Here is an 18,088-nt window from a genome sequence, read left to right as displayed (position 1 = left end):
CCAAAGCATGCCAGTTCTAAGATGCTAAGTTTATCAAGTTGTCCAAGATATAATTAACCTTTTGAGTATTTTCTCTAGAAAGATAACTTAGTGGTCTTTCTGAAAATACTGTTAAAAAGAAGTATCTCCTTACTAGGTCACACATCTGAATACAAATGCAATTATCAAAACATGACCTATTTCTGAAAAGCAGAAAGTAGAACAGATCTTAAATGAGATTACAGCATTAAACTTGGATAGAAAAAGAATAAAGTGGGAGACTGGAAACACTGTTCACTGGCCATCTAGCATTCTGTAGTGGCAACTAATAATCTGAAAATTGTTTCCCCTTTTTAACCATCTCACAACATTCTGGTTGTTACTATTTTTAATATACAGATTCATTGTAGTAAGCAAACACAAATACAGTATTCCATTAGTTCTACAAAAATTACACTCTGTAATACCAGATCACTTTTTCAGAAGACAAAAAGAATTGAGAACCTCTGATTTGCTATAAAATTAATCTTCACTTCTATTTGTAAGGGCGTCACACAGCATGACACTTTGTGCATTCACCTAATTTATAAAATCCACTTTTTTATATTCTCTACTAGAGCCACATTTTAAATTGTTCTGCAAAGACCCTTCATTAAAATACTAGAACCATACTACAAATACATCTACTCTTGGCATGTGCTCAAACCCAACAATGCCTCAAAAATCTATACTGTTGGAATACACTATGTGACCAAAAAACAAGAGCTATTTCTATAGCACGTATGTCCAATCATACATGATATGAAAATTGACCAACAACATTATAAGTGATATCTCAATGTTATTCTCTAATGCTGTAAAAAAGCCTTTCAAAAATGAACTGGGAGATGGTCAAATATCATGTAACCATTAAAGAATCTTCTAGTGACCGTTCTGTTTAGTGTTTTAAAGCAGAACTGGCAAAATGGCAGGACAGAGGGAATAAGGAAGGAGGGATGGAGAAGGGGGAGAAAGAGGAGAAGCAGAAGGGGAGAAAGACACTCCATCTAAGATAAAGTTTTGTTATAATATTGTTCAAGTGCTATGTTCAAATTCTTTTCCAACAATGCTGCACATTCCCTCACAAACCCTCCTACCTAGGTACTTCAGTGACCTAGATTCTCAAATATTAATTCCACTTACAGTTTCATGCTCCTTTCTTGAAAAAGAGACTAGAGATCAATGAATGAAAGTACTCACACTGGTTTCCTAAAGCTGGAAGTAATTCACTTTTAGCATAATGACATACTGCAAACCTTGTAGATAACACTAAAAATTTGCTCACATATTCAGTAGTTAAATATTCTCACAGGAACCTTAATGAAGTTGGAGATAATCAAACATTTGTCTTAAAGCTTTTTCAATTCTGAAGCGAAACAAAGCATCAAATCACTGTGTAACTTTTCCAGTCATTCGGCACAGAATGATGAATCCAAATACTTGTTTTGACTTCAGAAATTTTTGCATGTTAAAAAAAAATCAAAAATAGCTCATTTTTTAATATGTATTTCCCGATCATATAAAAATCTTAAAACACATTGGCCCTTCTTAAACATTAACAGCAGCTCAGAAAGTATTTTCAATAACTTCAGTCCAAACCAGAAAATATTAGAGCTAAGGAAGCCTCCAAAATATCTTACAAAGTAACTAACTAGAAAAACTTGTTGCCTCTTGCTCAGCATTCCAATACAGGGCAAATGCCAGCATGAAATACAGTATCAGCTGCAGGAAATCAATTATGTATTCACTTGCTGATACTTCATGATTTTATGTATTTATTTAAAAAGCACTGAAGATCTGCTTGGCCTCAGAAACAACACATTAATTTGAGGACACAAGTTATCTCCATTAAGTACTTAATGGAAGACTCGTTCAGTTAGCTGTCATTTACCTGCAAAATCATATTGGTTTCCATTCACAACATTCTGCCAAACCAAGATCTGACACAGTGTTATTAAGGAACTGCATCTAAAAACATTCTCTAAGAAATTACTTTTTACTCAGTTTTGAGCCAGAATTTCAAGTGACAAAATAAATTGAACGTATACATCAATTGTATAAAATTAATTGCCTCAAACTTGGCTCACTTGACCTCTTTCGACAAATTCACAATGGCCTGTTGAAAAACAATTATATTAAAACTAATCACCAGAGATGTAGAAACATAATGATGTGATGGTGAACTCATAATGTAAAATTCACAAAGGAATTACTATCCTTAAAAACTGCTATAACACAATTCAAATCCAAAACTATTAACAGGTTTTACTACACCAGAACAAGTGCATACTAAACAAAATTTTAGAAGGCTTTAGTAGCTAATTTTGTATCAACAGCTGATGTTTAACATGTTTCTAAAATGTACTGAAGACTGTATTAATTATACCAACTACAAGAATGCTGTAGTAAAAATTAAATTCTAAAGTATTTGGATGTCACTGAACAAATCCATCCTTTATGAAAAGAACAGGGCACATCACCGCTCTTCCAGCTGAAACTTAGCTTTTTCTAGCATTCTGAAAAGAAGTCCAAACTCAATTAGGAACATTTTAAAAGAAGTAATGTACCATGATTCATATTCATCAATATAAACAGTTGTGGATACCTGTCAAGAATCAACCAAGCAAGCTTAAGTCATTCCTCTGATCTAGCCCTTCTCAGGTTACAGTTGAAATAACATTGTTCAAGGGAGATATTACATACCCATTTCATTGATAGTTGCTCTTGTTTTTGAGACAAAAGAGCTAACTTCACTTGAGTGCATTTTTGCTCTTTCTTTAAGGTCAGCACCTGAAAGTGACATTTCACATACATGTTAGCAAGTTGTAAACGGTAACATAAATACATTTTCACAAGTAAAATATTCCTGTATGCCCAAAAAAATTAAGTCTACTTTGAGAAAAGGACAGTTCAAATTGGTCACACTCATTTCCCACAGATTTCAAGGAAAACATGGACTGTTTATCAAGGAAAAACAAAAACCAAAAATATCAAATTACCCACCACCAGATTTTCACTAAGTATATTCTTTGTGGTGACATTTCCTCTTATACTAGAATAGTTCATGGATAATAGCATTTATGCTTTTATTTTCTCAACTGTGTCACAAACTCTGATAAATTCAGGGGGTTATATATTGTGCTCTTATTATTTTATTGGTAGATAACAAGATAGCTAGGGTTCATGCTTTTACATTAACAAACTACATTTATCTAAATAAAAAAAGAATCTACAGTGGACCTACTACTATTTTTCAACCCACTTTACTGAAATGAATTTTTGAAAAAGTTACATATTTTTTGTTCTTAAAAAAAAAGTAAATTTTTAATCTATTTCTTTGTGACTATATGAAAATAATTCTTTTTATAAAGCACACTACAAGTAAAGATGTTCACAAAAGTGTGTTTTTAAAAATTCACTGATACATAAACCCAACATTTTATTTCATGAATGCGTAAAGAAAAACAGAATCAGACAGGAATAATACAATAGGTAAATGCAGAGTAAGATAGGCAGCCCATCTTCCTTACAGATGAAGAATATATGAAAAATTCTAAATTTGCATAATCACATTTAATCTCCAAAGAAGTACAACATTCCCACAGCAACTTAGCACATCTTTTTTCCACCTGGCAAAAATGAACCTATAATCTCTTGGCATATGTCTGAAAAGGCTAAACATGGTATACAACCAATGCAAAAAAACAGCTTTATGTTTCTCTACCCTGAGAATCAAAATATTACCCATTCAGGAAAAAGCATCATTAATTTCATAACTCAATTTTAAATAAAGCAGTCATACGCTTCCCTTTTAACATTTCTGGACTTCACTCATGCTAGACCCTCTTAATCTTCTTCATCAAACACTTAGATATATTTTTGTTGACAGCACTATTGAAATCCAGAACTCTAGTCTAGCTCTGAGAAAATCAGTATCTCAATCTGACATTTTCTGACAGACATCCAGCTACTGGATTAAGGTAACATGCACAACAAAGCTACTCTGCATCTCTTCTCCTTTCACTATAGCCAAGCTCCTAATTTCACTAAAACCTTAGCTCTTCTTCTGTGCATGTCAATATAAAAACAATGAAGCATCAGTCCTGACTGCATTTACATGGTTCCCACTAAATAATGTCAGGTTTAATTTACAGTATCAGACACCTTGCCAAAAGCTTCCAAACAGCCTTCTAGGATATGCCACAACTGAAGACAATATGACAGGCTAGTTGAGCAGGCAGTATAAAACAGGAATTATTGTGGTCAACTGCACTGCAGCAAAACTGCAATTGCTACCTTAGTAACGCACATTGAATGCATACAGAAATTGTGCCAGGAACCTAAAAAGCAAACAAAATTTCCATCCATAAATCTGGATAGAACTCCAAATCATATAAAACTGAAGCAAGTTTCAAAAACGCACTTTTGTACAAGATTCAGTAGCTAAAAGGAGCTTTATAAAACTTCATGACAAAACCTGCTGTAAAAGCTTTATCAGCAAGTGTGTAAATAAATATCTGTTAATGTCTGGGTCTAGCTTTTGCTACTCTGTCCAAAACACTGCCAATATGAGAACAACAAACTGTGTGCTTTGTGAACAAGAAAACTGTATGGCTGAACAATCTGGCTCAAAAGTTCCACACTCTGAAATCCTGTTCACTGGGCATACACTTTGAAATATATAAAGAAAACTTCAAAAGAGAGACACTGACTCTAAAAAATACCACCAGTATTACTGTTTAGAAAATGTACTCTCAGGACAGGATTAAGGCAATTCACAGGGTTTGATTTATTCAGACGCATTTAAAAAAAAAAAAAAAAAAAAAAAAAGACAAAAAACCTCAACCTAAAATAGAAACCAAATTCTAATGCAAAAAATACACAAACTGCAGACTTCTTTCATTTAGAATATATATTTACTTGAAGATATTTAAAGAAATTTATTAAATTTTCAACAGAGAAAGGATGATTACAAGGTAGGTGCAAATTTAAGCTTAATTATTTGAATGCTGAAAAAATATTTCTAGTACAATAACTGATCTTAGTGTCTTAACCAAGTTCTGCAGTCTTATATTTCCATTTTTAAGTATTTCTCCCTCATAACTGTCAAGGAAATGGAAAAAGTTTCCTACTAAAATAGGAAAGAAATCTTTCCTGTTTTTGATCTCCAAAGCATAATAATAGTAACTTAAGACTTTTACATAGAACACACATGTTGGCATCCTCTGGCTCATAGGAGATGGACCTGCCATATATTTAATACTTTTGCTCTTCTTGTAAGATTCAACCACTGATCAAAGAATTCTTGCAGAATTCCTAGATCCATATAGCAGGGAACTATTCACAGTTTTCTTCAAAATCTGTTCTTAAGTCAGAAGTAGGAAAGGTTAAGTTTCTGAAGCCATGAAGAAAAAGTTTCAACCAGAGACTTCTGCTCTCAGCTACTGAAAACAAAGATTCCTCCTCTCACCCCAAATTTCCTAGTTTAAACTAACTTAAAACTGTATTTGCTCAACTACTGAGAGCAACAAAGTAGCTAAGATTTTCAAAACACAAAATTCCTGACAGAACCTCTGCAACTTTCCCATGGGCCACAGCTGAAATGTGCAGATATATTTGGCCTATCTGCTTCCAAACATCCACTCCCAACACTCTGGGGGCTGTACCGTGTATCAGTGATTGCACACCACACTGAACGTGAGGCTCTCTAACCTCTTCTACCCAAATACATAAAGAAGGGGGAACCTGAGCTACCAGCGAGCTGAGGCAAACTAACTGTTGCAGATTTGATTGTAAACTATAATTATGTCCCCACATCCATCCGGTTTGTACTGAAGCATGAATCATTGTTTTCGCTGTATTAGGATTTCTGGCGTCTCGATGCTTTGTCGCAGTAACTGATTCTCATCCGCACAAAAACATAGCAAAAGCTAGTCAAAACTAACTGTGATTCTAGGGGTCATGCTCTGCAATTCTCACCTCTCTGCTCCCAGCACTTCGCAAACTCCCTTTTAAATGGAGGGCCATTTTCAAATTACTAGCTGTTACTACATGACAAAAGATTTGTAACAGTGAAAGACTACACTGACAGCGCAATTAGCCACATCCTCATACAGCCACATTAGGATGAGGACAGGTAACTCCCCACTCCTGAATAAACTCTTCTTGAATCAAATTAACTCACAGAAGCACCACTTCCAAATTCACAAGGTGGTAGAAGAGAAGCACTTCCCTGCTTACCAAACACCAGTACAAACAGCAGACTTTTGGAACCTGCTTAGCAGCATGTCTGTAAACTGAAGATCAACTCTTGAAACTACTGAGGAAGATGCATGCTCCTTTACATACTACCTACACTTCTACTGAGGTTTGCCAATCCAACAAAAAAACTCTGTTTCTCATTTCCCCCCTCAATATTGGAAGAACATAGAAAGGTTAGTTATTCCTTCCCTTACTTCCCGTAAGTATAAAAACCCTGATGTAATCAATTAACTCTTTTTGCAAGTTTTTAAATATTTAGCTACTCAGTGGTCAACTGTTGTACACTGTCAGTCCAGAGAGTTTCTGCAGCATGTGCCTGACTTCTACTTCACAATGATGCCAGAGAAAATGTTTATTCAAGAAAGCCAAGGGCAGTCCAGCAAGATAGGCATACTGATGTTATTCACCAGAATTTTTCTGCCTACGTATCTGTATGACAAGTATGAGGTATACAGGAATGATTCGTGTCAGCAATTTAGGAGTTCTTGTCGCCATTGCACTTTATGTGGAATCGGAACCCCTTGTGACCATTGTACCTTGTGTGGGATATATAGGAATGATCATGATTATGATAAATGTTCCTGTCAATACAATGATGAGAGAGAAGAAGAAACCAAGGAATAATCCCTCTTACTCAACCGCTTTGTTTTCTAAGGGTGCTTTGTTTAACTGCTCGGAACCGCTTTGTTTTTCAAAGGGTGCTTTGTTTAACTGCTTGGAACCGCTTGCTGTTTAAAGAGTGCTCTGATTAACTCCTTGAATGCTTTAAGGGGGTTACATAACTAAGAGATAGATACATCCTGTTACAGGATAAGTAACCAGATAAGGAATGGAATTTATGGGGCTAAGATGGTGGTTAATTGCATGTGAAAGACATCTCCCCGTTAATGTATTACCAAGAAGTCCAGCAATGTCTTCATCGGAGAAAGACCCCAGAAACAAGAAAAGAATAATGGAAAGGGGCCACGTCGGCATCCGGGTACAGAAGAAGGGATTGGCTGAGACCCCGGACCAAGAAGTATAAGAGACTAGACCCCAAAGACCCCGGTGTGCGTCTCCGGTGGAGCGGAGACTCCCTGGCGCATCCAGAGCTGCTTGCTTATTGCCTCTCGATATTTATCAATTGTAATAAAATAACTGAATCAGATCATGGCTAAGACAAAATTTTTACAAGACAAGGATGGCTGTTTAACTTAGAGAACACACCAAAAGTAACTAAGTTTTACAGTGATTACTCTGACCCCATGCCTCTTGCCTAATTTGGATATTTTCACACACTTTCTAAACAGAATTTATATACTGTTGAAAAGCTAAGTGTTGTGTTTGAAAAATCTGTTCCAACATCTTTGCATAGCCTCACTTTCCAAATACCATAAATGCCTAGAAACTTTATTGTACAGTGCTGTTCCATACTATGCTTTAACACATACTTCCAAAACCCACCACAAAACATTTAAACAACATACTTATACATCATACTTAAAATTTTAACTTTACTCAATAAATATTTTTATTTAAAAGTACATGTTTTAGAAATCTGGCACACCAAAACTGAACACTGAGGTCATTCTACCAAGTGTCAAAAGGTTCCCAAATTGCCTTTTCCCTGAGAAGAGAAAGGAAGTGACACATCACAGGCATTTGAGGCAGAATAAAGTATTGTAGCAGTGTTATTTTGAGCTTGCCCTTTGGTCTTACTAAACACAGATCAACCAATTCTGTCAGCACACCAAAATTTCAATAAGAAAGTAATATCTGAGGGTATCAAAGATATCCTTTTGCATACTCTGTCCAATTCCTCTGTATCTTGTTGCAAAAAACTAAGAACACTGGAAACTGTAAAGCACACAGGCACCACCTATAATAAGCTTAATAACCCAAAGAAACAGGTTAAGGAGTTTATGAAGGAAACTTCAAATGCTTTCAACTAAGAGTAAAAAATATACAGTACCTTACCAAATAAAAACTTATGAGCTGCTATGGACCCACAGCTTATTCCTACACAAAATTAAGCAGACTGTAAATTAATAGCCTCCTTCTCTACACAGAAAAATAAACACTTAAAATACTAAGTTAAAATACTGAGGCAAATAGCCAACTCTGACATACATTACAGACTAACTTGCAGCTACTAGCCAAAAACAAATAATATTAACAACACATAGGATACATGTAAATATCTTTCCTCAAAGGGACATGTATGCAAGAAATCCATGTTTAGCTGAACCACTATCAACTTTTATGAGGTTAGGAATACCTCAAAAGGGAGGTATTAGTACATATCTGAGGACAAACACTATAGCCAACTTAAATTCAAACTCAGAAAGATTTTTTTTCTTCTCCAAATTTCCAGTAATTTCAGATATGAAACTTTTACATCCTGAAATACATGCAGGACAACTTAATTCCCAATTTTTAAACAGAAACTGCAATATATCATGAAACAAATATATTTATTTAAAGTGTCAAGTCTGAGGCAAGCAAAAATTTGTTTAAACAGAATTAGCGTTTGTTAAATACATCCACCACAGTAATAAATAAGTAAATCATATTATTCTGCTGACAGATGCACAGTTCAAATTAATATATTTTAAAATCCTTTAAATAAACAGAAAAGCACAATTTAAATTAATAATGTCACCATGTAGATTAAGTTTGCTTTCAATTACCATTTATCAAGCTACATGCTTGACAAATCACAGTACAAAACAAAGTCAACCACTACTGAAACCTCTTGCCTGCGTGAAAGATAAAAAAAAAAAAAAAAAAAGAAAAAGAAAGAAAAAGAAGTTTTATGCTTTGCAGACAAAATACACATGCATGCCAGTAAGAATTTCATTGCATCTCCCAGCCCAGCCAGATGAAGGATACTCGGATCATCAATCTCTGCCTATTACAGCTACTACGGATTGTATTCTTGAATAAAAATTAGTCCAGTCTGACAAATTAAGAAGAGACATGCTTCATAAATACTAACTATTCTGGACCACCTTTCACAAAGTAACAAAGAAGATTATCACCTATTTGTTAGGATAACAGAAAAGTCTAGACTAGAAGAAATCTCTGGAGATCGCCTGGTCCAACACTCTGCCAAACACACAGACCTAGATTAGGTTACTCAGGGTCATTTCAAGTCTTTAATACTGCTGGCAGGGTAAATTCCAGCATTTCTTTGTGGAATCCATTCCTATTCTTAATTCATAATTAATTTCTTCATAATTAAGAATATATTTATTTTTCCTGGATGCAATTCTCCGAAAACAACTTGTGCCCACTACTTCGTCTTCTGTCACTGTATACATGCTTGCAAACAGAGTACTTTTCTATCTACCAGGCACAGAAAAACCAGTTATCCCTCCTCCCTCAGCAATCTCCAACCCTCTCATCACCTTCAGCTGGCCTAGTAAGTGCTGACTAGAGTATGCACATGCTTTGATCTTCTAATGGTTCTCCTCCTTGTGCAGCCCAGGACACTATTTGCCTTCTTTACTGCCACAGTACCCTGCTAGATCATGTTAAGCTTGCTGTCTCCCTGAAACCTTAGGTCATTTTCTGTGGAGCTATACCCTACCGAGTCAGCCCCAGCCTGTTCTGCTACTTAAGATTATTCCATTCCAGGTGCAGGACTTCATATTTATCTTTGTTAAACTTCATGTAATTCCTGATGGCCCAATTTTCCAGCCAGTCAAGGTCCCTCTGAATGGTGGCTTCTCCTTCCCACACACTTAACTCTCCTTTCACTTTGAAGCCATTTGCAAACCCAATGAGGGTTCAATCCTACCATTAGAATCTTCACAAAGATACTGAACAGCACTACCAGGCCCTGCACTAACCCTCAAGAACTCCACTTATAACCAGCTGAGAGTTTGGCTTTAAGGCATTAACATTACATCATCCTTTGATCTTGGCAGGTGAGCTGCTTTTCACAATCTGTATGTCCAGACTATATCTAACGAGGTTGTTTACGGGGATGCTAGGGGAGAATATGTCAAATGCTTTGTTAAAATCACAGAATCACAGAATCCCAAGGGTTGGAAGGGACCTCTTCTCTCATCCACTGAGTAATTTCATCACAGAAGGCAATCAGTTTGGTAAGACAATTTACCCTTGGTAAATCTTAAGTTGGGTTTTCCCAGCCACTTGTCTTTCATGTGCCTGAAATGACCTCCACAAAGACTTGCTCCATAATTTCCCCCGAGACTGAAGTGAAACTGACTGGTCAGTAGTTTCGCAAATTTTCCTTTTTGCAGATGGGTGAAATATTTGCCCTCTTCCAGTCACTCTTCAAAGACGTTTCAGATATGATAGATGGTGGCTTTCCAGTACCAAGCCCCCTGCAATGAGCAAGGATATCTTCAACTAAATGAGGTTACTCAGAACCACATCCAGCCTTGAATGTCTCTAGGGATGGGACATCCACCACTTCTCTGGGCAACCTGTGAAAGTATTTTGCCACCTTCATTGTAAAGAATCTTTTGCTCACATCCAGCCTAAATCTTCTGTCTTTCAGTTTAAAACCACCACCCTCTGTCCTACTGCAACAGGTCCTCATAAGAAGTCTCTCCCCATCTTTCTCATAGGCCCCTTTCAAGAACTGAAAGGCCACACTAAGGTTTTCCCCGGAGTCTTCTCCAGGCTGAACAACCCCAACTCTCTCAGCCGTTCCTCATACCAGAGGTACTCCGGCACTTTGATGGTTCTTGTGACCCTCCTCTGGACCCTCTCCAATAGGTCCACGTCTTTCCTGTACTGAGGACTCCAGAGTTGGATGCTGTACTGCAGCTGGGGTCTCACCAGGGCAGAGGAGAGGTGAGAATTACCTCCCCTGACCTACTGGCCACATTCCTTTGGATACAGCCTAGCATACGGTTAGCTTTCTGGACTGTAAGTGCACATGTCCAATCTTTGATCTACCAGCACCCCCAAGTCCTTCTCCTCTTGTGTACTCTCAGTCCCTTAACATCCAGCCTGTATTGATACTGGGGGTTGCCCTGAACCAGGTGCAGGATCCTTCATTTGGCCCCGATGAACCTCATGGAGTTCACAGGAGCCCACCTCTCAAGCCTGTCCAGGTCCCTCTGGATGGCATCCTGACTCTCCGGCATGTCAACTGCACCACTCAGCCTGGTGTCATCTGCAAACTTGCTGACAGCACACTCAATCCCACTATGTCACTCAAACCCGCTATTTCGCTATCCCCACTATCCACTCAATCCTATTATGTTGCTGATGAAGATTTAAACAGTACTTGTCCCAGTTCAGACACCTGAGGGACACCACTTGTGTCCATCCAGACACTGAGAACATATTCTCACGTAAAAGGGAATGGAGTACTCCAAAAGTTGTATGTAAGCATTCAGAATTCAATTTTTCAGATGCAGAAAATTCTTAGAAAGTCTGTACACTGTCAAGATCCAGAAAGATCTAAAATTAATATAAGTGAGAGTACGTATATGCTTATGATGATTAGGAAGAAATTTAGTATGTAATGTATGAGGAACCAAAAAAGTAAACCAAATGCACTACCATGGGACTTCGGCCTAAGAGTGAATTAATAATACACTTAAAACTGGTTCTGAAACCCCAAACAGCTATAAGCAGTCACTGGTTAAAAAACAGACCCTGCCCTTACACTTACCCAACTGGGGTGTCTCCCTGTCTGGTTGTTTGTGCCACTGTATGGTTGCACAAACATATTAAGGAGGTTATGATACATTTTTCTTAATTGCTTGTTAAATAACATTTCATTTAAGAAACTAGTTCACAACATACGGTCATCACAAGTTTTTTAAAGCAGCAGACTTCATAATTCACCTTTCATAGCTTAAGAGTTAACTGCTCTAGTAACCATTTGCTTTAATGAACAGCAGCCGTAAATCCTACTGCACACCAGTACAGACACAAATTTTTGCACACACCACCTGAACTGATTACAAGATAAAATGTAACTTTGATAAAAAGTATTCTAAATTTCAAAACAAATTGAGCAGGATGCTGGCTGCAGTCATTTTAGTAAAGGGAAAAACAGTGTGACACAAGGGATGCTATGAGTGTTTCTACATAAGGAAGTAATTTAAATAAAATTACACTTTTTTATGCAATACTTTGAATTCCTGAAACTCTCTAAATGTGGATATATGATTTTTAAAGTAAAATCTGATACTGATATTCTTCCATGTAAGATCTGCTGTCATGATTTACCAGCATGGCTTGGATATCTGCACGCTTTGCACTTATCCTGTCTGTGTCAGAGAAAAATTCCTGAAAATCATCCAACTACAAAGAACAAACAAAATGTCTACAATTCCTGTATATCTGAGCCTTTGGCAGGATGCCAGTCCTGAGCATTCTCTGGAAAAGTAGCAGTCTTGTAGCTCCACTGCTGTAAGTTATCTCATATCTTGCAGTAAGTTACACCCAGGTCAGCAGATTCGAAGCACTAAATCAGTTCCCATAAATGGGTTATTTCAGAAAGTACAACCTTTGGAGATTTTTACTTTTTTTTTTTTTTTTTCTGTTACGCTTTTGAATCCCAAGCTTTTCTTAAAAGGCCAAGGTGCTAATTCAGACAGCCTTCCTCCTCAAACACAGGAATCCTAAATATAAATGATCCTAATTTTACATACAAATGTTCTACAATCCCTTTTCAATGCCTATGCAAATTCAAACCAGATATAGATCAAAGTCAGCTGGCTTTTTTTCCATCCTCTCTGTCCAGCTCTAAATTTAGAAGCACCCAGCAATATTCATCCTGTTAAACTTTTCTGCCATACTAAAGGCAGCTTATATCTCACAAGCCATTCCTGAATTCACCTTTCTTTGCAGAAAGGGACAAAAAAAAAAAAAAATTATTATAAGGATCTCAATCTCACCTCTTAAAAAAAAAAAAAAAAATTGCTAATTTTCTCCCAAACACCGACCAGTTTTCTTTGTGACAACTTCCATCATCCAACAATTGCCTCAGTCACTCACTAGTCCCTAGTATCCTCTTATAGAGCCAAAACATTGCATAACTCTCACAACAGGGCTTCCTGTGGTTTCCCCCATGGTCCATGAAAGAGACCAATACTGGCTGGTAGAAAGATACAAGAACAGGACAGTTACCTGTTTTCAAACAGCATGTTAAGTCAATATTTGATTCTGTGCTATGCCTCACTTTTAGTGACCTATGTCAGGCTAACAGTTCAGGACTAGCAGAAGACAGGCAAGTGGGAGGAGAATCAACCCCTTGATTCAAAAGGAGAAGACCATGGTGGCTGCAGTGAAGGTCACCCAGTAAGTGGCTAGGAACCACAAACACAGACCTCTAGTGTGATCAAATCATGACAGACCTGTTCATCCGGTGTTCAAATGGTCCCTCATACAACAGCCCAGCTACTTAAACATGGCAAGACCATGAGTACCCACCTCACATCATGGTCATGATAAATATCAGCATTTAATAAAAACAATGTGTGTTTCAATTATTATTCAATAGAGAACTTAAAGCTTTTTTTTTAAAAAAAAAAAAAAAAAGTAAAGCTACTTCCTTTACCACTTGTATTTCTACTTCCACAATAAGCATTACAGACATACTTCTTTAATTCAGTCATTCTGGTAGTCTGAAAACGCAACTACTTGACTTCCCCAAACCATTTTTCATTTACACTTTCAACCTTTGCTAACAGAACTTCTATATTGTGCCTATAATATGATGTGCACTTACTTTCTGGTAATGAAACATAACTGAATTCTTATACAGAATAATGAAGTTCAAACTAGACAACCATAAAAGCTTCATTTTTTTACCACACTATTTAGCTCCATACTAATGGTGGAATCATGATTTCTATTTATTTTGCACCTTCCATAAGAAAATCCTCTGAAGAGATCAGCACCAGAGTTCTTGGGTTTTAAACAATGAAAGCAATAGAATAAGAATGTATGGCTGTTCTAACACCACTACTACTCAAAAAATACCATTTAAAAAATACCACATCTCAACTGTATCAATTGCAATAGCTTTCCCATGAGTCTGCTAGTACAAGTTATTTGCCAGACAAGTGACACGATTTTCTTTCTTCTGATTAATAAGCAGGCATTCCTAAACTTGTTAGCGCTAAGATTCTTCATCCTTCTTCTTTAAATGAGTAGTGATATTCAGGTTGAACATAATAAATAGTACGCCCAAAATTTTGAGCAACCTGCTGTTTATTCCACTTTGATTTCTAGTAAATTAATCAGAAAACGACATCTTCATTCCGCTATTACAGATGACTGACTCAAGTCTTTTGCATATACCATATATTTAACCACTGCACATATGTCTTTTTAAATGTTAAAAGGAATTGAAAATGCAGGGTTTATCTGTTTTGATTAGTAATAATTGCAAAAATAGTTTATCAGCACACCCAGTTTTATGACCCATAAATAGAAAAGGAGGAAGTGTGCTACAAAAGTGGTAAAAAAGAGAAAGTCAGAATCTCTTCTAAAGAAGTCCTGAAGTAAGTTTTAGGCATAAATTCTATTAAAGAAAGGAGGAGTTCTTCCTGAGAAAAACCACAGTTCGAACTATGCTACCACCTGAATGTAGATGACGGCATGGCTGAAAGCATTTTTCTTCATTACCTTCTATCCCATTCCCTGTTCTGAAAGGCATCACCCGGTATCTCGTTAGCTGCCTTTTGGTTGGTTGTTTGCTTGTTTGTTTTTTACAGTGATCAGCATTAGTAATATTGGTATATTAGTTGGAAAATTTCAGCAGGTCAAGATTCAATGACACTACTTCCAGTGGGACATATAAAGAAGCAGGTAAATAATACATGTAGTACACTAAAATAAACATGCCTTGTGAAGAGTATCTGTAACAATAATCATGACTCCCAGTTACAAGATGATTATCCTCTGCATATAGCAGGCTGAAAACAAAAGTGAGGTAAGACCTGAAGTAATGGCCTTAGAAAGCGTAGATGAGGTAACTACTGAGTTTGACTGGGAACCTTCTCAAGCTATAACAGGTGAGAAGAACTAGGACTTTTATGGGAAATCTCTAACCTTTAAGACTTTTCTTCTGTTTTAAGATCCAGAGCTCAGCTTTGGCCACTTTAAGTCTATTCAAAAAGCTTTAAATCTTGAACTCAAAATCCAAAATGCATTAAAATGGCTAGCATACCTGCACAAACATCTCTGGCTCATATTAATATTGAGCCATCACTGAAGGCCAAAGTCTTGCCATTCCACACGGTACTTTGTGAAAGTAAGGACTAGTAAGCATTCAAGCCATGAGCAGGAGCATGTCTTAATTAGGCTTTGTTCATACAAAAGTCAGACAGGAAAACAGCAGCTGCAATTCTATTTCTCATAAGCATCAAGTGAAGCAGCGCAGAAGTACTTCCCCTTATTCCCAGTGTCCCCAAAGGTTTCAAACTGCCTCAGAAAAATAAATGAAAGTGCTTCCAAACAGAAATACTTCCCATCCATTGAGCATATTTTCAGTACCAATGTTGCAAACTCAACTCAATTTTTAAAGTATTTGCTATTTTAAAATACTTCAGAGATATTTGATCTATTTTTAAAAGACGGTCCAATAGACTTGTCAGCAAATTACTGCAGAGAAAGAAAAGGAAAGGAGATCCAGCACTGGACTATCACCTGCCATCTGGAGGGGCTTAGCAAATTACACATATTGATGGTACTTGAGCCCAGAGCTCAATCACTTAAAAACCATGTCCATTCATACGCAGTCAGTAAGTTCCAGCTGGTGACAGAACTCCACAAAGAAATATTAAAATACCAACAATAGCATATTTTAAACCTAAATTTCTTATATCCTATAAAACCTTGCTGCTTCACTATTAACTACAGACATCAAGTTGAAAAATACTTCTGGACACTGTTGACAACTACATATCTGCACCTTAGTATCATTAAATAGCTTTTGGGGGACTGTTTTCTGACTAAAACAGGCAGGACCTGAGAGTCACAGCATTTCTTTTAAATTTCTTTTGGGATAAGACAGTAAAGAGTTGTCTGATCTGTATAAGCAGACATGTATGTATATTTATATTTATTAAAACATACATATGCTATCACCATTTAAATAGGAAAAAAAAGTAAAAATTTTACAAGGAGAAATTTACCTAAAGAAAAATTTCAGAATTTCTTAGTTTTTCATGTTACTTGTATTACTCTTACAAAGGAAAACATTTTGAAAAGTACAGATGTCCACTGACTGCATATAAAAAAACTAAACTACATACAATACATACCATTTTCACTATAGCCAGAGCTCCACCTTTTCTTACATCACTGCATGAATGTATTGCAATTGTAAATATATAAGCAACTCTATGCTAGGTTTATATGGATTTTGTTCTCCTCTAGCTTTAAAGAGCTGCAAATTCAATCTAGACGCTGGCTATCTTTTACTGCAGTACACTTACAACAAAGGTGTCACTGAAGGAAACCAGTGTAAGTAGCAGGCAAAGACAAGAGAAGAGAAAGTTAAAAAAAAATTATATATATACATATATATATAATTAATCACTGAATTTTTTCTTCGCATTTGTGGCAATTAGCACACACATAAATAGCTGCATCGCATGTTGCTCTACGGCATTTATGAAAGGAAGAAGATATGAAAGTAACTGTTGTAAATATTGTTAAGATGAAAATGCCATAGATTCATATATGTCTAAATACTTCTGCTACATGATCATTCTATTCTTTTCAAAAGCAAGTGGAAAATAATTCTTTACCATGCAATAACTATTTTTGCCATGTGTTGCGCACATGTATTCTATTTCCAGCACACATTACCACCAAGCACATGAGATCAGATTTTTTGTCAGAACGTTTTCTCAGCTAAGGATATAAATGGCAAAGCAGGCTCAGTTCCCTCACCAATAAAGAAACCAGGTGCCATAGGCACTTAGTACACCACGGTAAAGGCTTAGTTAGCTGACCTACCTCAGGGATCTGTAAAGAAAACCAGCAGCCTTTCTTCACAAATCAAGATGTCAAATACCCACAGATGTGACATGAATATTTCGAACGGAGGTGACTACTCAATTTGACTTATGGAAAAGACATGGACCTTGGACACTACAGAGGGAAGACAAATGGTCAGATTTTCATAACAGAAGTTAAAAAGGAGTTATGTTCATCATCTAAGAACAAATGAACTTACCAATAATGCCCTGGGTAGCAGAGACCTAGCCAAAAGTTATCCTTATGAAGTCAGTCTGAGCAAACTGATAACCTGTAGCTTTCTGTTAAAGTGCTCTTCACCTAGTTTTAGCCACTTTAAAACCACACTGTTTTTAACCATTTTATATGAAGCATAGATGAGTTAGTGTAACTTCTTAGAAAAAATGGATCCATATGCATGTCCTGAAATAGTAGCAAAAACTTTAACCAACATCTGAAACTAAGTTTGCAGCTTTTGAGATGATGTAGGAGATTCTGTGACAGACATGGAATTTAAACATAATAAAGATTTGATAGTTTTCTTTTAACCAGGATTCAAAGACGATTAAAATTTTGAGAATGACATTAACTAAAATAGCAACATTCCACCATAATCATGTCCAAATGAGGTTGGTATCATGTTGGAATCAACTAAATTGCTCAACACCCCTACAGGCCCTCTTATCATCACCAAAACATGAACAACTTGGTATTACTAAAAGACAGAATTATGCCTAATAAAGTCCTCCGTGTTCAATGTGCAATAAACAAAATTCTATTTCAAAATATGCAAAGATGTCTTTGGCATCTAAAATACATTCGTTAGAGAAGTACAAGCAGCTTGGAAAGGTAGCTGAAGTTC

At 36.5% G+C, this 18,088-nt stretch overlaps 1 protein-coding gene across 1 annotated transcript in view; it reads right to left on the bottom strand.

Annotated features, from left to right (window-relative positions):
- AUH (AU RNA binding methylglutaconyl-CoA hydratase) overlaps positions 1–18,088 on the bottom strand; it is a 117,799-nt gene that overhangs the window by 80,235 nt on the left and 19,476 nt on the right. The window contains exon 4 of the mRNA XM_065663926.1: positions 2,722–2,808. Within this exon, the coding sequence (XP_065519998.1) occupies positions 2,722–2,808 (87 nt within the window). The remainder of the gene's footprint in view (positions 1–2,721; positions 2,809–18,088) is intronic.

Source organism: Lathamus discolor, chromosome Z (genome assembly GCF_037157495.1).
Source record: "Lathamus discolor isolate bLatDis1 chromosome Z, bLatDis1.hap1, whole genome shotgun sequence".
Classification (NCBI taxonomy): domain Eukaryota; kingdom Metazoa; phylum Chordata; class Aves; order Psittaciformes; family Psittacidae; genus Lathamus; species Lathamus discolor.
This window is presented reverse-complemented; position numbering and strand designations above follow the sequence as displayed.